Raw genomic sequence first — 22,045 nt, forward strand, 5'->3', positions numbered from 1 at the left:
TTGTCCTTATCATATGACGCGATGATATACGCCTGGGTCGTACTCCTCATCGTGTTCCCTTTGGTTGCTGGATCTGATCATTTCCTCAACGCCGTCGCGTACATCTCGAGGGCCACTGATTTTCTGGCGCAGCTCTCGTGTGCGCCTCTCTCGTCGTCTGTCACTCAGCTTCCTGGATAGGTTCTGAATTTCTTCAAACTGGTCGCCAAGAGAGAACCTCCTCCGGCTCTCTGACCTTGTCCGTCCACTCGAGCTTATGCCGCGCCAGAAGCCCCGGCTACGATCCTCTTCGGGCGCTGCCTCAGGCCGGTCTGACTGACTGAAGCGTCGTCGTAGGGATGAGGCGCTGTTGCGACGACGCATCACGCGCAGATTCCCGCTAGGCGTTCGACGAATCGTGCGTCGCTCGGGTCCGTAGACGTCGTCAGCACTGTGCTCCTCGTCGTCCCGGATTGGCATGATGGCGAAAGTGCGCTTCATTTTCTCACTGAAGCGGCGCTTTGGCTTGGATGGTCGGTTGTCGATAGGCGGATACCGCATATGACCTTCATCTTCCTCGTCGTGCTCTTCGTCCCGTCCATCAAACCGATCGTCCCAATCGTCAGAGTCATCATCGTCGAATTGCGAACGCCAGAAGGGATGAAGCTTGTCCTCTTCTGGAGGTGTCATGACTTCCGATGGATACTCCATACTATAGCTCAGGCGATGGTTCGAGGCATTTCTCCTCCGTGAGAGAGAAAAGGCCCTCTTCAGAAGACCTGTTGATCGTGAGGAGTTCGGGGGGTAGGACGTCGAGTCGTTCCGACCACGCTTAAAGGCCCGCCCCACGATGGAACGTCGGCGCTCAGGCGAAGGCATCTCGGCCATGGTGTCAAAGTAGTTGCCGAGCTGCAAAGCCTTATCTGGAGCCGGCGTTGCTCCTGATGGTGTAGCCGAAGTGAAAGTGATGGCAGGTGGCTCGACCGGTGGCTCAGGAGGCGCCCTGGGGTTACGAAGCGGCGAGTCGACATCCTCCAGCAGAAAGGTGGGCTGTGGAGGAGTCATCGGCACGTCGTTTTCTGGGGCCGGCGTGGTCTGGACGGTTTGCGGTTGTATGCTCGGCAAATGAAATCGATCATCCTGTCCTTCCTGGGGGCTATCAGTCGCCTCGGACGGCCGACCCGAGCTGTTGTTGACCATCAACAGCGACGAGTTCTGGTGCGAGTACATGTGCACCGCTTGCGCCTCCGAGACTTCAGGATTGGTTGCATTCGTCTCTAGCGAAGCGATAGAGAACGGTGTGTTCCTGGAAGAGTACTTACGGGAAGACTGACCATCCTCTTGTCGGTCGCTGTCAAAGCGACCATCTGCCTCGCTTTCCGGTTTGGGGGATGCGAAAAGAGGCGAGCCCAGACGGGGAGGTGACAGCACTCGCTTCGAATCTCCCGTCACTACGGGAGCAGTTCCCTTCTCAAGTGGAAGCGTGGAGGTCAGCTTGGGCGTGGGTTTGAAGTAGTCTGTCATCAGGTGTTGTACACCCTTCTTGTGTGACACCACCCCTGGGGGTGTGGTGACAATTGGTGGCCTCGGCTCTGACGTTTGTCGATGCAAAGCATCCCTTGTCTGAGCACTGCCTACTGTCATCGAAGCAGCCCTCGACACGTTTCTGCTAGTGGGTGCTGATAGTGACGATGACCTGACGGGGATCATGGGAGGGAAATCCATCGTTCGGGTATCAGACGCGTCTGATACCGAGTACGTTCGTGAACGGGGGACCAGGCGATCTAGATTTGGTGCGAACTCTTGGCTGAAGGGTGTTTCAAGTGGAGGTGTCTCAGGAGGAGCCGAGCTTACACTCTGCGCCCTCCGCGACCGCCTGCTAGACGTGGATCGAAGAGAGGGCTCCCTCGACTGCGATCTTGATGATCGCCGGTCAGCGACTATGGCCAGAGGAATCCCGCCGTTCTTTGAGACATCGCGTCGGGCTTTCCCGCTTGCCGTAGGGCCCGCTGATGCGGTGGAAGCAAAACTGTCGTGCCTAGTTGCGCGCTCGTGCCGCAGGTTCGCCAGGGGGGGTCTCGAGACAGTAGATCTGCCTCTCTCGACGGCAGGTCCTGCTGCAGCAGCTGCTGCGGGCTGGCCACGAGGCGCGGAGACCAGGTGACGCAAAGAGCTCTGCTTCTGAACATGACGCAAAGTCCTCTGTCGCTGAGGTGGTCGTGGGGCCTCGATGAGAAATGCTTCAACTGTAGACCTGGTTGAGCGGGAGGAAACTCCAGACGATCTTTGATAGCTCGTGGACACCGATGTATCTGATCGTGATGGTCCTGAAGACGACCTCGTTGCGGATCGGCTCTTGGACGAGGAGCCTGGTGACACCTTATCATTGAGTGACATCTGACGAACAGCTTGCGTAGCGTTGTTTGCGCCAAGTGCCAAAGGGTCCTTCACGACGGATCTGCGGCTGCCCGAGGCTGCCACAGCATCTGGTGCAGGTTGCCGTTTCATGACAGTCACGTTCCTTCCCATTCCGGATTCCACTACAGTATTTGATCGTTCAAATCGAGCCTCGTTTTGCCGTTGTGCGGAAGCAGTGAGCTGGGCGAGGGCCAAGTCCAAGGCCTTCGGGTTTGGCATACGGAAGCAGGGCGTATCGGAGGCTTTACGCGAGATCGTTCCTGATGACCCACCTGATGATAAAGCAGGTCGAGCTGTGGAAGTACCGTCCCCCTGGTCCTCGCCTTCGGACGATATTGGGTCCTCTCGCGCAGTTTGGAACGAGTCTGCTCTTGAGTCCACTGTCGTTGCGTGGCTGGCGCCCCTATGCGCCAACGTCAAGCGAGGTGCCTGTAATCGAGTGGCAGGCTGAGGTGGCGTGACATCGGGTGTCAGAGGACTGCGCTGGTCCGGCGGTGTTGCTGGGGCCAGGTCGGATTCATTCTTGGGGGTTTGGAGAGATGACAGGCCAGGACTCAAGCTGACAGCGAGGGTTGGACTAGACGGCAACGCCGATTGACTGCTGGACGACGTGTGTGAATGCGTGGGAGGAGTTGGTGGCAGCTCCGGGCCAGCGCCTATACGTTTCGGCTGATGCTTGAGGGTTCGTGGGCTCGAGGTCTGCGAGGTCGTGCCTGCAACGGATGTGTCGATGGCGAGCTCAGATTGGGACCTCTGTGATCTGTGTGACCGTTTGGAAGGAGACGCGTCTGGACCCTGACTGCGGACGCTACCAGGCCTGGGCAGCACCTTGTGTCTCTTGAGCTGAAGCTGACCCGGGCTTTGGTCAGGGTCAAAGGTGTTGTGTGCAGTTGGCATGACGGGCGCAGCAGGCACGGGGACAGGAGAGGCGGTCGCAAGCATAATGCCCGCCGGAACGGCCAGAGATTGTCGCAGGCTACGTGCAGGAACCGTCAACGTGGCCGCGCTGGTAGCGCATGCTTAAGGCAGGGTTGTCGTGGTCGAGCTCGATGTTGACTGCAACACTGGCAAATTGGCGCACGATGAGTGGTGCGCTCGCTCACTGGCGGTTCAGAGTACGTGGTGATTAGGTGAGCGTGCGGAAACAGCAGGGCACGCACACAGAGAGAAGAGCGATGAGGCGAAATGGTGATGCGAGGGAGATTCCAACGTAGTCTCGGCCAGGGTTCCCTTGGTTGGTGTGGTCGATGTCGAGTCAGACAGAGAGGACTGCCTGTCCGTCCAGCGGCTTGCTCAGCAGGGAGAGAGAGGGAGAAGTGAGAGGCGAGCTCCAGTCCCTCTAACCGTATCAGTTGCTGTATGGATGGTGTGTGCTTACGATAAGCGTGGGAGACCAGAAATAGAGAGGGACGGTGCACATGTCGAACCCGACATAGTCGGCGAGGAGCTATGAGCGACGTCTGTCTGGCGAGTCGATGCGATCTTGGGGAGGAGCGATGATGGGGAACCGATGAGATCAGAGACTGACTTGGATGTGCGAGAGACTGGAGGGCCGGTGATGCGGGCGGGAGGGTGCCGTGCATCCAGTCCTCGCTATGCGGGCTACTGTAGGCTGGTGGCTGGGAAATGGGGCTTCCAGGTGATGGAGGAGTCGACTTCCGCGCTGTGATTGGCCAGTACATGCAGCTGCCTCAAACGTCCAGGCGCTCTAATCCCACTATGGACGGCTCAGGCTTCATAGCCTCCCTCCGTCACGGCCTCTAGGTCCGCCCCGCACCACTAATAAGACGTAATTGCCCACCGCTGGACAGTATTCACGGCGCATGTGGCCGCGTGGTACGTGTCTGTTTAATCTGCCACGGTGCCTTATCTCAGGCCAGGAGCCATTGAACCTTCGATTTGGCTTCCATCGCAGTCCCGAAACTCAAAGGCGGTGATTCCCTGTTTTCTGATTTCTTCCACCACGTTTCGCATCGCCAAAGCCATTCGAAACCGGGGTACAGTACCCTGCTTGGACCTGAGAAAGTGGCAAGGCGAATGGACGATGGCCAGTCCTTCATTATGAGTTTTTGTGACGGACAGTGTGCGATGTTCAGGTAGCTGCTGGGCACGATCGTGTCCGCAGACATGCATGAGAAGCACGGACAAGTGTTAGGTTACCTTTTGGTACACTGATTCCACCAGAAGATATAATGATACACCAAAAGCACTAATCGTACAGCCGGGTTCAAAATCAAGACTTAGCTGGGCAGCAAGTCCTCCGCAAGCGAAACCCTGGGGCTCGACTTACACGAATAGCTCCTGCATCAAGCAAGGAGCCCTGTTGTTATGAGAAATCGTCTTTGGGCCGGCAGAACTGATCTTTTCGTTGCCCACCACATGGCAACAGACCGAGTTTCCACAAGTATTCCAGATCTGACATTCCACAGATCTACGGATCCAGGTAGCTCGGGTCTCGCTCGTACGGCAGGTCAGAAGCACCTGATTTCGCACAGACGCGTTCCGAGGCGATACTCGCAATCGTGTCCCTTTGAACTTAACCGAGAAATACCAAGATGATCGCGGTTGCCATGAATGAGTCTAGTCCTTTGTGATGCCAAGACTACCTAGATGGAGTGGTGTTAGCGGAAACCCTATTCAACTTGATCCTCACATCTCGAGAGCCTACAGAAGGCAACCGTACTAAATATGCTCACATGTTAAGACAGACAGACAGACATGAAATGGCTGTTCCAGTGTTTTGCTCCGACAAGGACAGTCGCAATTTGGTTTGGCAAGCCCCTTATGCTATTCGGTGCGCAACTAATGCCTCAGACTCAAAGAGTCATCAATACGTGAGAGGACCGGCGTCGTTCCCAATACTACGCGTCGACACGAGTCCGCGACGACCATCATCTCGCGTGAATGTCGATCATTCCCAAGTAGACAGTAGGGAAGAGGCAGGGACAAACAAGTTCGCTCGGTTGTTGCGCAGCTGATGAGGCTCGAGTGGCTGAGGGACGGATCTGGGCCTGGTTCCACATTCCAGCCACCACGCGGTCATGAGCCACATGAGCAGCGTTCGTTTCTTTGATGCCAATAATAGCAACCGCAATTCTTTTTTCATCTTCCACGCGGAACCGAAGACACGAGGAGCGCTCATCTGCCCGTTGTGACTCAGCTCCCCTTTCGCAGAATAAAGATCCATTTGTGGGAATGACCTGACTCCTCCAGGAACATCGTATACTGCGAGTACGATCTGTGCCGGTCTTGGCATTTCGCACTGCACGCCTACGTACGCACGTGCAGAATCTTCGAGCAGCGCATGGACACCCAGGGCATACGAATGCGAGATGTCCTCCAAGTCTGCATAATGAAGTTGATCTTGGAGGCCTGGACTGCGCCTCGGTCATGATGTGATATGGCATATTTTCTTTCGATTTTTTCCCCGTCCGACGTCGACGAAGATAGTTACATGCGTAGAACAATGACGTTATGCGCAGGACCCTTACCCAAGCCGGAATTAGCAACGCACCCCTCTTTCCCGTTGTGGTTAGCACGGGAAATCCCTCAATGTCGATTGCCACTCCCCAAAGTCGAACAAGTGCCGGCCAAACATGACTACTGACAAGCATAACGTGAACCAGTCAAACCGACATCTCCAAGGCAAGGCGACCTCGTATCGCGTTTAGCTTCTCCTGCTCACATGGGCTGGGGCAGGCAGATGTGTCTTGAATCGTACCGTCAGTCACTCGCCTATCCGTCGTGGTGGTGGATGGGCTGAACGGGCCCTGACAGAGATATCGGACCGCGCGAGCTGCGGAGGGTGGCGTAGGCCACCCTCTAGCCATCCATTCCGCATCAGGCAGGGCTGAAAGTTTCGACTCATCCATCACCGAGCCACCATGCCTTTGTTTGGCACCTGTGCTAGGTGAAGGCTCTGACCTGTGTAAGTATATAATTGCCGTGATCGTCCGCCCTCCCACCACTTGCCCGTCATTACTCAACACGCATTTATACACGTACATTATATCGCCTGTCCCTCGTTCAAAGGCAATCCTGCGCACATATACTACTACACAAACCACACCGCATCCGCTTCACAACACGAGCAATCAACACTCTCACCCAACATGAAGGCCTCAGCCATCCTCGTTGCTGCCACCGCAACTCTCGCCCAGGCCACCGGCTGGCACCACAACACTACGTATACTCGCACCACCACCGTCAGCCAGACTGCCACCGTCACGGAGTGCTCGTCGGGGTACCCCCACAACCCGACGACCTACACGCCTATCCCCATGCCTACTATGAGCACCCGCATTCCCGGTAACGGCACCATCGTCCCTCCTCCTCATGGGGGCAACGGCACTGTATCCACAAGCACCCGCAGCGGTGGTAACGAGCCCACCAACGTTCCCGTGGCGCCCACAAACGCGGGTGAGCCGAACGTCCCTGGTGCCGCTGCTTTGAACAACGCCGGCAAAGCTGCCCTTGCTGGTGCTGGCTTGGCCGGTGTCTTCTTCCTCCTCTAAGGGCTCGACCTTGGGTTGACCTTGGGTTGACCTGGGGCGATATGGTACAGGACCTGGGAACGGCATCAGCATCAGCATCTTCAATTCTCTTCCGCATTCAACGGGGTACTGGCGTTAGGTGGGACATATATAAACTTGTAATAGCCATTTCAGGGCACACGGGTCCTTTCAGAAATAACATAGATACCAGGTACATGTACTGCAACATGTCAGCACAACATCTTATTATAAGCACACAAATTTCTTGGAATATCATTCTTCACACATGCGGAATATCATTCTGTGTGTTTGAACATACTCCCAGAGTCAAGTTCCCAGGTCGGAACGCCAGAGTCGATCCTGCTACGACATTCCTGTGCCCAAGCAACTATGCTGTCCGTGGATGTACAATCCACATATGGGGTATCTTCTTCTCCGTCCGATAGCTCAAGTATAGCACCCACCGAAACAGCGCCTGTTGCAACGTTCCCGTGGTGACATCCATCCCGCTCACTACTCTCACATCCTCCATCCGCACATCTCTCCCCGGTGCTCTGCCTGTCAACGCAATCCACAACACATTCATAAAATCTGGTAGTAGCGGTACTGATGTAGGTACGGCGCAGTGCGGTGACCAGATCGACCTGGGTCGGCGGGACAGGTCTGCAGATGCTGTCACGATGGTAGACAAGGCTGTCTCGGGATCCAGGAAAGACGCAAGCAGCGAGAAGTCGGGGATTGGGACCAGCGCATGGAAGGATCGCGACACTGTACGTATGGTCTTCATGGTTTGTGGTGGTAGGTAGGTCAGGATCTCGAGGACGAGCTCGGACGGGAGGGTGTCCATCGTCTAAGTGGTTGTTGTGGGCTACAGCTGATGGGCAAGGCTGAGGCTGCTCTCAATAGGCTGCGATCAGACCAAACTCACATATTGTGAAAGAAGGTCGTGTGAAGAAGATGGCGATGAGAAACACCGTATGTAATAGATGGTAGACGCGTGAACGACCAGGGGTGTCCCTCAAGGTGCGCGCCTAAGCCACCACATCCCCAAACATCCAGCGGGCATGGTGATTGGAACGAACCCCCCGATAGGGCGTTGCGAATCCAGTTATCGGACTTGTAACTTGGTGTAATGCAATCTGATCCATAGTGGTCTGCGACATTACCGAACAAGCTCTGACGTGAGATTGGCCTAGTGTGGCACATGTCAGCCGCTGTGCCTCAAACAGACCAAACCGCAAGCTTGGTAATTACCATGCTCGACCAACGTGCTCAGTGTTCCCCACAAGTCTAGTGCTGATGATCCAGAAGCTCAGTCAATTGATCAGTAGCTTCACATTAGTTGGTTTCTATCCCCTGGGTCTCTTCCTTCCACCAGGTCTGCATTAGCCTCAGCCTCTGTGCTCTCTCCACAGCCATTTCCCTTCCCCTGGCCGTCTTCATCATACCCTCGAGTCGCACAAGCTTGTCATCAAAGTGCTCCATGGTGTTGCTCAAGTCACGAGACTTTGCGCCCCCAAAGGTGAACGCGCGCCCGATGCCCACGGCGCCAATGGCGTCGAGCCTGTCCGCGTCCTGCACGACGGCCAGTTCGGGGTGCCGCTCGATCAAGCGTGCCACGTGTGCGGGATCCTTGACCTCGGACGAATAGCTCACGCTCAGGCAGATGGTCTGCACCGTCTGCGCGAGCTCCGAGTCCGCGCCCAGCGACGTCAGTACGGAGGCGACGAGGGTCGACGCATCCTCTTCGGGTTTGAGGTACTTCTTGTCGCCCACATCGTGCATGAGCGCGGCGAGGTGGACGACGGGACGTGATGTTGGTGGCGAAGAGGCATCGGCTTGTATGAGCATGGCGAGATGCACGACGCGCTGGATGTGGCGAAAGTCGTGGGATGGGTCGTAATGTGACATGTACTCCCTGACGTAGGCAGTGACTTCGTCTATCAGGGGATCGTGAACTGCGTTTCTGGTCATACTGGACTGCGGTCTAGGCTTATGTTCGATATGTATTGTGCAGACTGTCTTGTCAAGTTAGCTCGCGAAGACTCTAGATAGGACTGCTCTCCCCGTTGCTGGTTCTTGCCCGGCGCTGGCAGGTGTGCGGAGAGCCAATTACCCGTTGACTCACAGGCCCGACAAAGGCTGCACCAGAAGAATTCTCTTCGTGGTGACTAATAGCGTGAGACTCACAGATATGGATGTTACGTGCGCGTTGCTTCCTGGGGTGGACGCGTTCACAAAGACCCGTATCAGACGGGCGTTCACGTGATGCATTTCACTTGTGGGTATCCTGCATCTGTCTCATCCAGCGCTCTAATTACCAAGTCTTTCACTTCCAACTGCTGTGCTCATATTACCTGAGCACGTCAGCCCATGCTTCTTTCACTGTCAGCACCGCACAGCTGTGGATATTCACTGTGGGCGGCTCGCTTCATCAAGCGGCCGACATGTCTCGCGCCCCGATGCGAATGAGGCATGCCGGACAATGCAGCATGCAGGACTCAGCAGCATGAAGCTGCGTGACCGACCCATGGAGTTGCCATCGTCAATGGGCCCCTCGAGAAGAAAGGTCACACAGCATCGGTCATCAACGGCAGACGGTAAGGTACCAGACGAGAATAGTTGAACAAACCATCGAATGCCGTGCATGATTCATGCAGAGGCAGCCGTTCAAAGGTTGCCATGAGGTCATCTGATTGGTCGCTTGGCGTGGTGACAAGCTGGTAGCCGATTCATACGGCGAGCCAATGGTGTCTGGGGAATAGACGCCTGACGACGGGATATGCCAGCCACTGCAGGCCATCATGTCCACAGTTTGGCATAGTCTGTGTCTATTCTTGGGGGCCGGCGGGGTTTCTGCAGATCGACCAGCTCTCTCTGCAAGTTAACCGCCCGGTTTAGTGGGCGCGGTGTGACCGGCCGTTGTCACTGTGCTTCGATGCCCTCAGTCTCTCCTCAAGCCTTCCATGTCCCTGTGGTGCCTATTGGCCGCGTCTTTGATGGGTGGACGCATCGCAGGACACTAGGCCATGCAACAGCGGACGGCAATGGCATGGTGCGCGACTTTGACTCGGCTCCATCACGCTTGTGGTGAGGATGGATGAGATGAGGGGATCCAAGGCCACGCAGGGACGGGCCCGGGTGGTCGACCATGGTCACGGCCACCCTCATTCCATATATTAGCTGCGCCGCTGCAACCAACAGCCCTTTGTTACTCTCTCTCTCTTCCTTCTCTGGTCAGCAAGCCCTTCAATCTTGGATCTCGGTTTTCGTTGTTTCCCCTTTCCCTCCCCTTGTGCTGTTTCCCCAGAGCTGGTCTCTACTCCTTTTCTTAATACTTCGTCTCTAATATCAACAAACCTCACCATCACCACTTCAAGTTGCCGGTCAGCTTAGAGACGATACTTCTTTTACACAAACTTTATTTGATCAAACTTTGCATTAACAACCCCTTAATAACGGAAACTGGATTTTTCTTGCTCGCCAACTATACCAACAAATCACCAACCTGCTCACTAATTCCACATCATCGCAACTTGTCTTCGCACACCCTTTACGAGGAATCAACCCAAAACAGAAATCAACTTCAGAAATCATGTCGTCCACACAATTGTCCTTCTCTCTCCGCGTGTCCGCCGGCGTCAAGACCGTTCACTTGCTCGGCTCCTGGGACGGCTACGCTGGACAGCTCCCCCTCGCCAAGGACAAGTCTTCCTCCAAGTCCGGATCATGGAAGGGTACCTTCCGCTTCCAGTCGTCGACTCTCGAGCCCGGCCAACGCTACTGGTACTACTACATCATTGACGGCTACCACGTTGCCCACAACCCCAGCGAGGACTCGACCGTCGAGCCCACCACGGGCCGTGAGCTGAACATCCTCGACGTCCCCACCGGCAAGTCGTCCAAGTCGTCGTCCAAGTCGTCGTCCCACAAGTCCAGCAGCAAGTCGTCCTCGCGCCACGCCAAGGAGGAGAAGTCGTCCAAGTCCTCGTCCAAGTCGTCCTCGCGCTCCTCGCGCAAGTCCCTGACCGTCGACATCCCCAAGGGCCGTCCCCTCTCCATCTCCCAGATCCAGGCCCCCAAGCCCATGTCGCCGCACGCCACCAAGCACATCCTCCAGGCCAACTACTACGACGAGGAGGAGATGGACGAGCTCAACGCCCGCCTCGGCTCCGCTGGTCTCGACGACGAGGATGTCCTCACCAACTTCACCACCTCGCCCGTTTCCTCCAACGCGTCGTCCCTGTCCTACCGGTCCGACAGCTCCTCGCCCAACTCCTCCCTGTCCGGCTACAGCACCCCCGGCTCCAACTGCAGCTCATGCACGTGCGAGCGCTACGGCATCACCCGCAAGGGCGACCGTGTCAAGCTGGACTGTGGCGGCTCGCGCTGCGGTGACGACAGCTCCGACTGTTCGAGCACCATCAGCGAGTCCGAGGAGGAAGAGGAGGACTACGAGCCCGTCCGCAGCCGCCGCAACGGCATCGTCGTCTCATGAGGACACGTACGTCGAGAGGCACAGACTTGTGGCCATTGTCCTGTTGTTGTTTCTACTCTCTCGTAATGAACACACGCCCCTTCACCCACATACGCTGGACGGCACGCCCCCTTCCCGGGCTGGACCTTGGGAACGCCGTTCTTGCTGCATGTGTAACGATTGGGTCGGTGCTGCGACCCCTCGTCGAGTTAAGGAGCGTGACGTTTTCCGCCCTTCTCGCGAGTTGTTAGTTCTTTCCACGATCACGTCTGTTGATGATGATTAATGAGCGTTTACCCCACTCTCGCCCCCTTTCTTTGATGGACGTCTTCACGAGTCGTTCTCAAATTCTTTACTGCCGGAGCCCTCCTCCGGCTGTACATAGTCAAGAGATCACGAGCACGTCCTCCCAACTGGACGCCCGTCTCGTGAGACAAGGATGGATTTGGTGCTGGACTCTGTCTGCCATGAGACAGTCCTGTGCTAGCCAGGCAAGTAGCAGCAAATGTCAAGGAAGAGGCTGCAGGTCAACTCAGTAGACAGCCGATCTGAATCTACTCTACTGATACCGAATAATGCGTGCCAAAGTGTAGTTGATCGGAGTGATTGATGTGTTGAGTGATGAAGTGGACTAAAGATATTAACCGACGGGACTGGATAATTGTAAGTAGGCGCCCTGCGATTCGAGCCTTCGGAACATCTCGAGAAAAGTATTGTGGGTCGGCGCCCGCCTGTGAGTTGTCTGTAGCGCTGAGATGGAGGGGCAACATACGCGGGATGGGGTTGATGGCCAACCACCATTGTCCCTTCCTCCATGAATTTTGGAGTAGGAGACCAGTCGTTCTTGCCTCTCGGGCTCCATCTCACCGATAATTGTATCGTTCGCTCTTTCCCACATCATACTTTACCTCAATTCACCCATTACTGCCTCATCCAGGACAGCACACGACACAACTAGGGCCCGCATTAATCAGTGTGCCATTGTCAAGGACCGGACGCATCTTCTCCTGCTTTACCACCGCAACAAACACCGCTCTGCCTCCAGTCACTTCCTGTCGTCGTCGAAGCCTCGACGTTCTTCTGACTGCATCCAAAATGGCCGAATCTCAGGAGCAGCAGCTGGTCCTGCCCATCATTGACTCTCACATTCATCTTTTCCGCGAAGCCGACCTGCCCAACCACAACTGGTACGACCCCACCAAGCCCATCGTCTCAGGGGCGCGGTTTCTACCCGAGTTCAAAGAGGCCGCCAAATCCGCGCCCTCACTGCTCGGCTTTGTATTTGTCGAGGTCGACGTCAAGCATGATCTGGACGCCGGTGAGGAGGGCTGGAAACTGCCGTTGAAGGAGGTCGCCACGCTCAGCCGGGTGGCGCTCGGTGAGCCGAGTGAGGAGGACATTGGCGTGGAAAAGGACGACGCCAAGCTGTGCCTGGGCATCGTCCCCTGGGCGCCTATGCCTTCGGGCGCCGAGGTGCTGGAGAAATACATCGCCAAGGTCAAGGAGACGGCCGGTGAGGCGTGGCCCAAGGTGAAGGGGTTCAGGTACCTCGTGCAAGACAAGCCCCACGGGACAATGGTGCAGGACAAGTTCATTGAGAGTCTCAAGCTGCTTGGTCGAAAGGGTCTCGTGTTCGAGGTAGGTATCGACCACCACCGGCGGGGGCGGCAGCAACTGGATGAACTGCTCGCCATGATTGAGAAGGCCCACGACGGCGTGCCAGAGGAAGAGAGGGTCACCTTCATCTTGAGTGAGTGCAATGACGGACTGAACCAGCCGCGCTGCGGGTTGTGAGAAGAATATTTGCTAAAGGAGACGACAGATCACCTCTGCAAACCAGACTTGGCCATCTACAACATCACATCCGACCCGGCTTTCCACGCCTGGCGCACCGCCATCTACACCCTCTCCACCTGCAGCAAGACGTACATGAAGCTCTCGGGTGCCTTCAACGAGATGCCTGCCAGCCTCCAGACGGCATCGGTATCGCACATTTTCCAGTCCACATTGGGCTGGCTGGGCATCATCCTGGCCACGTTCGGCGCGGACAAGATCATGTTCGGCAGTGACTGGCCCGTGTGCACGTACAACGAGGTCGGTGAGGATGCATGGGCGAAATGGCGTGATGTCGTGGAGAAGATGTGCTGGATGGCGTCCTTGTCAGATGAGGACCGGGCCATGATTTTTGGTGGCACGGCAAAGAAGGCTTACGGGCTGTGATATCAACGGAATGGAATGGAGGGAATTGAGGAAACGTGCCGCATGATCGTGATATCTCATCCTTGTCGGGGACGGGCGTAGAGTTACAAAATCATCGTGATTCATTATAGCAAGAGAGCAGTCATTACTCGTGGCTTTTCCCAAACGCCGGTCATAATCCGTCCAACAGTTCTCCGTCACTTCATCTCAACCACGCACGCCTACTCTCCTCCACGACCTCGGTAACTCCCCATCTTCTCAATCGAATTCATGATGCCACTCCTCGACGAGGCCGTCCCTGGACGCGGCAGTCCACCTGGCGCCCTCAATCCGGAACCAGGAGCACGCAGACCAGATGCCCGATTGTTGGCTTTGAAGCCGTCATGACTAGTCTTGGGCGTCTTGGCTGCGGGTGCCTCGGGGTGAGGCGCCTGCTCCCTCTCGCGCGAGTTTGCCTTTCTCGGCGACCTCTGCGGCGCGGGTGTCTGTTGCTGCTGCTGAGGTTCACCCCGTACGGCATGGTTCGACCCGCCCACGAAGCTCTGCATGCTCATCATCTCCTCGGCCAGCTGCACCAACTCGCCCTTCTCCACGCGCTCCTTCTCCAACATGCCGCGCAGATCGGTATTGTCGCGCTGCACAGTGGACACCACGGCTTCCAGTCGCTGGATATCCGCCTTGAGCTCCGTCATGGAGGCGTTGTCCTTGATAGCCTGCGCCTTCAGCTCGCCAGCCATGGTGCTGTCGTTGTCGATCTTGGTCAGGGTCACGTCCCTCCCAGCCTTCAGCCTCTCATTCTCCTCCGTGAGATCCTCCATCTGCAACTCGAGGTCCTTGATCTTCTTCTGCCAGCGTGTCTCGTACGACTTCTTGAGGGCGGCGACCTTGGTCTCATGCTTGCTCTTGTACAGACCGTGCAGCTCGCGCGCCACGCGCTCGACCGCGAGCTCCACCTCCTGGGCGTTGGACGGATTTGGTTTTTCGGATGATGATGTCGTGGCACTTTCCCGTCCAGCACGCATGCCTGCCATCTTACTCTCCGCCTCTTGGTGTAGCATCTCAGCCGCTTCGCGTCGCTTTTCGCTTTCGTCAAGCTTGCGCTCCAGCTCTTCCCTCTCGTTCTGACTTGTCTCAATGTCACCCCTGGCTCTATGCAGGACGGTCTCCATCTCGCGGCTGCGAGTCTCCCAATCCTCTAGCTCGGCGGCGAGCTGGTCCTTGGCAGACTTCTCCTCGCGGAGTTGCTCGAGGGACTCGCCCACGCGTTTCTCTGCGTCGCCCACAGCCGTCTTGAGCGAGTTGACTTCCGCCTCTTTGCCACTCAGACTAGCCTTGAGTGAGCTGATCTCAGAAAGGAAATTCGATTTCAAAGACTCCAGCTCGCGGGCTGATATAGAGGGGACAGATCGGGGGGTCGGCATGGGGGGGATATCGAAGTCGAGGAGGTTGCTCATCCGTCTGCCGGGCGTACTCAGAGTATTGGAGTTCATCATGCTGTTGACCTTGGCAGGCGAGCGATGCGGGTTGCGCAGTTGCTCCGTGAAATCAATCAAGAGGTTGGTCGTGTTGTCTGATCCCCGCGTGCGAAACGGTCGTGATGTGGCCGACTCTGGCTTGCCGCGGGGGGTTGACGGCCCTGCTGCTGCCGGCGAAGGCTTCCCCGGGCTGGTCCCAAGCCTTGCAAACATATCCATGCTGGGCACCGCAGAGAACGTGCTGAATGTGCTGATCATCGACTCATCCACACCAGCCGCGCTATCCTCTGCTGCTGTGGGCATGGTGTTTTGCGGCTCTCCCCCCTCAGGGATGATGCTGCTATCTTCATCTTCAAAAATCTCAACGGCCTTCGTCAAGCCTTGGTTGTCTCGGAGTATGTCTTCGAAATCTACCTCCCTTTCCTCGGGAATGGGGTTGCTGACTTTAACAGGGAACCTCTTCTCGGGGGACATCTTTCTGGGGCTTCTGGCGGAGGGAGGCGGTGGCATATCGCCGTGCAACGGTGAAGGAGATTTGCGGTCGGCGAGGATTTTGAGTGGTGACATCTCAGCACCAGACCGCACGCGCGGATGTTGTGACCTCTTGGGCGATATGTTCTCCTGGAGAAGGTCGGTGCGATGTTTCGACGGCAATGGGTTCTCTTGGTCATTTTCGATACGCGATATGAATGGCGAAGAATCGCCATCTGTCTCGGGAGACAAGGCTGGCGGCTCTGTGTAGGCTTGGACCTCGTACTGCTCGTTTCGTGGCATTGCGAGGGGTGATGGAGCGATCAACGCCCCGTTCATAGCGGGCGACAGTGGCGTGGCCATCGTTGTTTAGCTATGATGCATGAAGCAGTGAAACAAGACACGAGACCGCTGGTGCGCAGTGATAGAGGTGTCGAAACTTTTCGGGCCAAATAGATGTCGCAGGCGTTGAAGGGAAATTCAATTGTTCATGGCGAAATACGATCACTTTTAGACTGTTTGGGTGCTGCAAGACATATGCACCGTTGCCACGACAACGACCCGACCATACACGTGATCTTTCTTATGCGCGCTCATGCAATGCGACAACTTAATGCTCGCAATAGTTCCAGTCAACCCTCCATTGGATATGAGGATGGAACATCGTAAGACACCTCAATCGGATGCTTCAAGCTACAGGCATGCAAGCTGCACGGCCAGACTTATCAACTACAATGCTTTTATTTGTCTCTCGTAAAGTCGTTACCTGGTAATCAAGTATCCAAACACACCGTCTTTGGCGCTTTTCAGAAGCAAACGTGGTCATAAGGTCGTCATCAGGAGAAATGAAAATGAAAAAAATGAACAGGCAGTTGTCGTAGCCGCTCCCCCCACACATGGCCCGGCCTCTCGGTCCAAATGCCGCCTCCCGTAAAATCAGATCGGCAATGGAGTGATGAGTACCCAAGGAAAATGAGAAAGAAACATGTGGCAAGGAAATAGCAATCGTCTGCTGAGGCCGTCGGAAGTATCGCAAGCCCCTTGATGGTCGTTACAAGGGAGCAAGGACGTTTTCCCGCATGAAACGGCCCGGTGTGTCGATGAAGGCAAATAACGATGATCGCGTGCAGATTGCGCGGGGGGCTGCTTCGTCCCGAATTATACCCTCTTGTGGAAGCGTTCATCTCATTAACCGTGTACATCCTTGGCAAACAAGGCGTGTCTTGCTCGCGAACATGGAAGCAACGGTGGTCGTGGCTCGTCAACGGTTCCGAATTGACTCTCCACTGCCGTCTAGGGGCAATGGGCGGTAGATGCTGAGGTGATGCACCTACCGTGGTCGTGGGTCACTGGGAACGGACGACGCAGGCCGTGGTCCCATCGAGTCGAAGGGGGGAGCCGGGAGAGTCGACTCCATGGTTTTCCGACGCTTGAGGTCCATTCCGGGGAGCTCGCCCATCTGGCGGGGAAGTTCCTCGTCTTCGCGGCCGCGCTTGACACCGCCAACAGGAGCGTTGCTCATGGGTGGCTGGGGCGCGTAGCCTCCATTGGTCATGGAGTTGGACATCTCAGCGGGAGGCGCATAGACATCGCCACCCGTGCTGCCATTCGTGGCCGGACGGTCGCCGTTCACTCCGTTGTAGAAGTGGGACGGGTGTTGTTGCACACGCGGGGAGCTGGCGTAGCCCGACGTATGGGAGTAGTAGGGCTGAGGCTGCGCAGCCGTGCGGGGTGTGGCCCGGCCAGATCCAGGGTGGTGGTTAGGAGATCCCGTCATGCTGGGGTCGACATTGTTGTTGTCGCTGGTCAAGGCGCCTACGCCAGGGGCGGTGTAGCTGTACGAGGGCCGGTTGTGGTCATACGCGCTGCTGTCGTGCGTGTACTCGGCATCATGCTCGTGCTCGCCTTCCTCCTCGCCGTGCGGCTGCTGTGCGTTCTCCGAGGGCAGGATGCCAGTTTTGGAGTCACCCTCGCCCATGGGGCCCGAGCCAGATGGCCTGCTCGCCGGGGGACCCATTTCATGCTTCGGGTAGGCGTGCGCATGGCTGTACAGGCGGTCCTGTGAGCCACTGGTCGACGGCGCGTACGGCGACTGCTGGTTGGGAGCCGTGTTGTAGAGAGAGCGCGAGTTGTCGTAGCCCTGGCCGCCAGAGTGGTAGGGAGGCATCGAGCCGGGTGGGGTGGTGGCTGGTGTGGTTGGCATGGAGCGAGCATGACCAAGGCCATTGTCCATGGCGATAGGGTTGGTACCTTGCGACCCGTTCATACTCTGTCCTTGCCACCCAAAGCTGTCCGAATTGCCCATGTTGGGCATGACGCTAGAGGTGCTCGCAGGGGGTGTTGGGAATGTGTTGGAGCGGTCGAGAGTAGGTCGGCCCATGTTGCTGGATGGCAGCTGGGGCTGCGACCCTGGCATGCCCATGGAATGCGGTGGCTGTATCGAAGGCAGCGAGCCGGAATTGCCCTGGCCAGTGGGTGAACGCAACGCTTGGCCTTGCTCTTGCTTTCTACGCTCAGCAGCGGCCATGACTTGCGTTGTGCGGCTCTGGTTTGTCGGGTGGTAGAGCAGCGCACCGATGTTGTGCACGAACAACGGATACAGGAGCTCGGTGATCTTCTCCTTGTTGGCGAAGTCAAGGGCGCGTTCATAGGGAATCCTGATCATGTCTCAGTAAATGGTTTGGGGAAATGTCTCACAGCGCAATCAAAAGGGGCACATACCAGACACCTTTTAGGTGCATTGGGCCAATTTTGACAACGTGGCGAACCTTCTCGCTCTTTAAAATACCGTCGCGTCGCCCGCGTGTCATGCCAGCCACGTTCAACAGCTTCGTTCCGTTGATCATGTGATTGTCTGCTTTTGGTCAGCCCCGACATGTACACCAGCACGCGAAAACGCTTACCTTCACGACGCGCGACGCAGATACCACGAGCCTCAACTTGAAAGCACAGACTGCCTTCATCCTCCCAGAGTGTCGCTGTGACACGGGGCTTCATGCCTGGAGGGGGGTTCTGGCCTGTCGAATCGAAAGCATAGCCTGGTGGCACGCCACCCTGACCTGGCAGAGGCAGAACGTTCTGGTTCGGCAGACCGCCGGGCATGTGGCCGCCAGATGGCGAGGTCATGCCGTTGCCGTACGCATAAGAGTACGGCGCAGGGCCGCCATTGGAGTACGGCTGGCCATGCTGCATGATCGGAGGCTGGTTTGAGTAGTGACTGATGGGACCCGATGAGACTGGTGGCTGCTGTTGCTGTGCCCCGGACATATGCTGTGGGTAATACATCTCACTGTGCGGTGGGCCGCTGTTCATAGCGTCGTACTTTGAGATGGCGGTGGCCGGTCCAGTGATTGCGTTGACGGGGAGAGAAGGGGGCGTTCGGGGTCCGTTGGAGGAGGCAACAGAGGTGTAGGAGGAATGCGAGCCTAGCCGTGGGGATGAGGACGAAGAGGAGTATGACTGGCTAGATGGCAAGGGGGGAAGCGACGATGTCTGTCCGCTGTTCATACGCACGGAGCAGGGGGAGATGGATAAGGAACAAGGTGCACCAAATTCGCAGTCGCTCTAGTGGTATCGATCACTAGTGGTGTCCAAGCCAGGATATCGAGAGTCGATGAGCCCAGGCAGACCAGTACAGCTAGCGCCTTTGGGAGAGCAAGGACCACGTCAACCAAGAGGAGTAAGCGTTCTGGCGCGTTTGGGTTGGATGCAGGTTTCGCAATGTCGTATAGGTCTGTGTCGTCGAGGGTGAGTGCGCTTTGTACTCAAGGTGTCGATTAAACGTGTATTCCGTGCAAATACGTGTTACTCGTAACAGGACATCAACTCAGTTCGTTGCAATCGTAACACGCCGCGGAAGCTGAACAGGACGAGTGTCGCAACACGAGACCAAGAGACAAACGGTACGAGACTCGAGCGAGTCGTTCAAAGAACGGTGCGACAAAGACAAGCCGGTGCTGCAAGTGCGGTTCGCGATCAAGGAAGCGCTATCGAGAACAGTGGTTTGGTAGCGAATGGATCGACGGAGGTCGTTTGCTTGAAGGATGAGTGCGAATCGCTGCGAGAAACGAGGCCAGGGCCGACGACGACGAGATACGCGGAAACGAAAGACGTGCGGCTACTGAAAGTTTCCTGTGCCTGGCGAGATGAGGTGAGGCGGCGTGGAAGTCAACAAGTGGCCGCTACTGCAATGCATATGGGTGGTTAGCAGCGTGCGTTGAAGATCCAGGAGGATTGAGCTTGAGCAGGACAAGGAGAGGTGAGAGAGGTGTAGTGTAGCTGCGCGCTGCGCGCCTCTGCGAAGCTCTGCTGGTCTTGCAGGCAATCAAGGAGGGGAGGGCCAGGCCAAATGGGAGAGGATGGATGAGAGCGCGCGGGAGGACGCATGAAGCGGAGTAGGCCTGCTTGAAAGCTGCATGAGTGTGGGCTGGGCAATTGTACTCACCAACGCACAGAACTGGGTCAGGTCAGGCAAGCCAGATCAGATCAGATGCCCGTTGTCCTGAAAGCAGAGAGGGGGGAGAGGAGAAAAGACGAGGGCAGGAAGGGCGAGCTTGGGGAGGAAATAAACGAGGTCGGCAGCCCGAGCGAGAATGAGGAGAGGGCGAGGAGGACGAAGTCGTGGGCGAGGACGGACAGGATCAAGAGAAGAGGAGAGGGCGAGCAGCTAGATGAACAGTGCGGGACCGGGGATGGTTTTGTTTGTGGAGGTTGGGCCTGGCTGCTGGCTGGCTGGCTGGCTGATGGGAGACTGGAAGCGAAGCGACCAGCGCGCGAGAACTAATACCCAAAGTGAGCGAACGCTGGAGTGAGTGAAGAGCCTGGCCTGCCCTGGACCTGAGAGTGACTGGAGAGTGACCGGAGTGGGCGAGATGGACTGGGGGGTGTCTGTCGAAACGGTTCCGTCCGTAGCGGAAGACATGAGCAGACTGACTGGACATGGATTGGATAGAATGGGGTTTCTCCCGCTATAATTGGCCTACCATGGACGGGGGTCCCGGCGAGCCCCCTAGAGCACACGCTGTAAGCTCAGGATTGCTCCCGTTAGCGCCTAGAGAGCAAGGTAGCGAGCTTTCTGGCGCTAGCAGCCTACTATCTGGTCTGCTTATCCCACGACATAGTATCTCCTTACGCCCTCACCTTTCCTCACGCTGTCGATCATCCATCTACCACAATCCGCAGGCACCCGTCTTGACTGATTACTTCTTTCTCCTCTGTCCCTGCCGTCTCCATCGACCGACCTGCGACCGACATCCAGACGGTCCACGGCCAGCGAAGAGGAGTGGATGGCGCCCGTGGAGACTCATGAGGCCGTGACAGGGGCTATCAGGCTTGGACCCATGTCAGAGTGGGTCTTGTTTTGCAAAAGTCGCGCTACTTTGTTCTCTCTCACACTGTCTGGACACGGTAGGATAACGAAGCCGGAGGAGGTCAATCGATGCGCCTGCGATGAGTAATAAATGTGTGCTTTTGGGATCACCTTCATAAGGATAGTTGTTTAACGAGGGTCACTTTCGTGGCTGCAATCCGTACCAAGACGCAACCTACAGACTGCTGCATCAGCTGTACTTATGTAGGGTCCTCTGTTCACGTTGTCAACGATGCTCTTCAGCTACAAGTCATGGGACGGGGTCGGAGCATGAAGTTTCGCAAACGGATTCCGTTATACATCAAATGGCCTGCCCGCCTGCCTATATAAAGGTAGATACCAGGACGGTCCGTGTAGAAAAGTCTCACTCGTTCACCCGTGTCTGTTGATGAGACTTGTTAACGTGGTTGGTGATGGCCGTCTTCAGACAATATCCATGACTACGAGCACTATTCTGGTCGGAAGAACCACAGTCCTGCCGGCAAATCAAGCTACTAATGAATATGGGACATACCATAGAGCCTAGCAAATCCAGAAGCCTGGAGTTATGCACTCTATTGCCCTATATGCCGGGCTGCCCAGCAATGCACATGTCATATCCGTACTATGCTATGCTATGCACCCTTTTTGCAGACACACACACACACACAGCCAGCCAAATCGACAATGCGGCAACAGGGCATGTGAATAAACCCTCATTCTCTATGATGACCGCTAGCCTCCTCCTGCTGCTCGCTTATGATGATTTTAGACAACATTTCGTGGCTTCGCACGGCTCGGCTTGTTTGAGCAAGCATCATGATGGCCTCCTCAAAAGGCCCCCCGGCCGAGCTTCTAAAAGCACCTCCAGCCCCCCTCCCCCCTCCTGGTCCAGTGGGCCGTGACCTGATGCCAGGGTGCGTGTGATGACCAGGGTCCAGTCCTCGAGCGCGACCCTTGTCACTAGAGTGGAGCAGCGTCGCACCAGGATCAGTCCAGTCCATCCACCTATCGTCCCGCTTTCTGATGATTGTGCGCTGGCACCAGTTGTCTCTCGACTCCAGTCGGCCGTCCGTCCAGTCGGCAAGAAAAGGATTGAGCGCGACGGCGGGGGGACTGTCCATCCCAAGCGGGGCCTGTGTTGTTCAGCTTCGGATCAGTGATGAACCCGTCCCGTGGCCTAAAG

General features: G+C 56.5%; 8 protein-coding genes across 8 annotated transcripts; 3 read left to right on the forward strand and 5 right to left on the reverse strand.

Annotated features, from left to right (window-relative positions):
- Positions 1–9: 9 nt before the first annotated feature.
- Positions 10–1,503, reverse strand: J7T54_006421 (uncharacterized protein; the record flags this gene model as incomplete). Its single annotated transcript, XM_051502851.1, has 1 exon — positions 10–1,503. The coding sequence occupies one exon, from the start codon at positions 1,501–1,503 to the stop codon at positions 10–12; it is 1,494 nt and encodes a 497-aa protein (XP_051365232.1).
- A 1,471-nt stretch (positions 1,504–2,974) lies between these two features.
- Positions 2,975–3,294, reverse strand: J7T54_006422 (uncharacterized protein; the record flags this gene model as incomplete). The annotated part of the gene is made up of 2 exons (XM_051502852.1): positions 2,975–3,110; positions 3,182–3,294. 2 exons carry the CDS (start codon positions 3,292–3,294, stop codon positions 2,975–2,977), a joined length of 249 nt encoding a protein of 82 aa, XP_051365233.1.
- Positions 3,295–6,509: 3,215 nt separating this feature from the next.
- Positions 6,510–6,911, forward strand: J7T54_006423 (uncharacterized protein; the record flags this gene model as incomplete). The annotated part of the gene is made up of 1 exon (XM_051502853.1): positions 6,510–6,911. The coding sequence occupies one exon, from the start codon at positions 6,510–6,512 to the stop codon at positions 6,909–6,911; it is 402 nt and encodes a 133-aa protein (XP_051365234.1).
- A 1,317-nt stretch (positions 6,912–8,228) lies between these two features.
- J7T54_006424 (HD domain-containingprotein) lies at positions 8,229–8,864 on the reverse strand (the record flags this gene model as incomplete). The annotated part of the gene is made up of 1 exon (XM_051502854.1): positions 8,229–8,864. The coding sequence occupies one exon, from the start codon at positions 8,862–8,864 to the stop codon at positions 8,229–8,231; it is 636 nt and encodes a 211-aa protein (XP_051365235.1).
- Positions 8,865–10,485: 1,621 nt separating this feature from the next.
- On the forward strand, positions 10,486–11,388 carry J7T54_006425 (GTP-binding protein EsdC; the record flags this gene model as incomplete). Its single annotated transcript, XM_051502855.1, has 1 exon — positions 10,486–11,388. The coding sequence occupies one exon, from the start codon at positions 10,486–10,488 to the stop codon at positions 11,386–11,388; it is 903 nt and encodes a 300-aa protein (XP_051365236.1).
- A 1,074-nt stretch (positions 11,389–12,462) lies between these two features.
- Positions 12,463–13,587, forward strand: J7T54_006426 (L-rhamnono-gamma-lactonase-like protein; the record flags this gene model as incomplete). Its single annotated transcript, XM_051502856.1, has 2 exons — positions 12,463–13,117; positions 13,190–13,587. The coding sequence occupies 2 exons, from the start codon at positions 12,463–12,465 to the stop codon at positions 13,585–13,587; spliced, it is 1,053 nt and encodes a 350-aa protein (XP_051365237.1).
- Positions 13,588–13,787: 200 nt separating this feature from the next.
- Positions 13,788–15,851, reverse strand: J7T54_006427 (uncharacterized protein; the record flags this gene model as incomplete). The annotated part of the gene is made up of 1 exon (XM_051502857.1): positions 13,788–15,851. The coding sequence occupies one exon, from the start codon at positions 15,849–15,851 to the stop codon at positions 13,788–13,790; it is 2,064 nt and encodes a 687-aa protein (XP_051365238.1).
- Positions 15,852–16,842: 991 nt separating this feature from the next.
- On the reverse strand, positions 16,843–19,019 carry J7T54_006428 (Cell pattern formation-associated protein stuA; the record flags this gene model as incomplete). The annotated part of the gene is made up of 3 exons (XM_051502858.1): positions 16,843–18,169; positions 18,234–18,366; positions 18,416–19,019. The coding sequence occupies 3 exons, from the start codon at positions 19,017–19,019 to the stop codon at positions 16,843–16,845; spliced, it is 2,064 nt and encodes a 687-aa protein (XP_051365239.1).
- Positions 19,020–22,045: the final 3,026 nt, after the last annotated feature.

The sequence above is a fragment of the Emericellopsis cladophorae genome (assembly GCF_022114955.1).
Source record: "Emericellopsis cladophorae strain MUM 19.33 chromosome Unknown NODE_4_length_1054762_cov_117_872525, whole genome shotgun sequence".
Classification (NCBI taxonomy): domain Eukaryota; kingdom Fungi; phylum Ascomycota; class Sordariomycetes; order Hypocreales; family Bionectriaceae; genus Emericellopsis; species Emericellopsis cladophorae.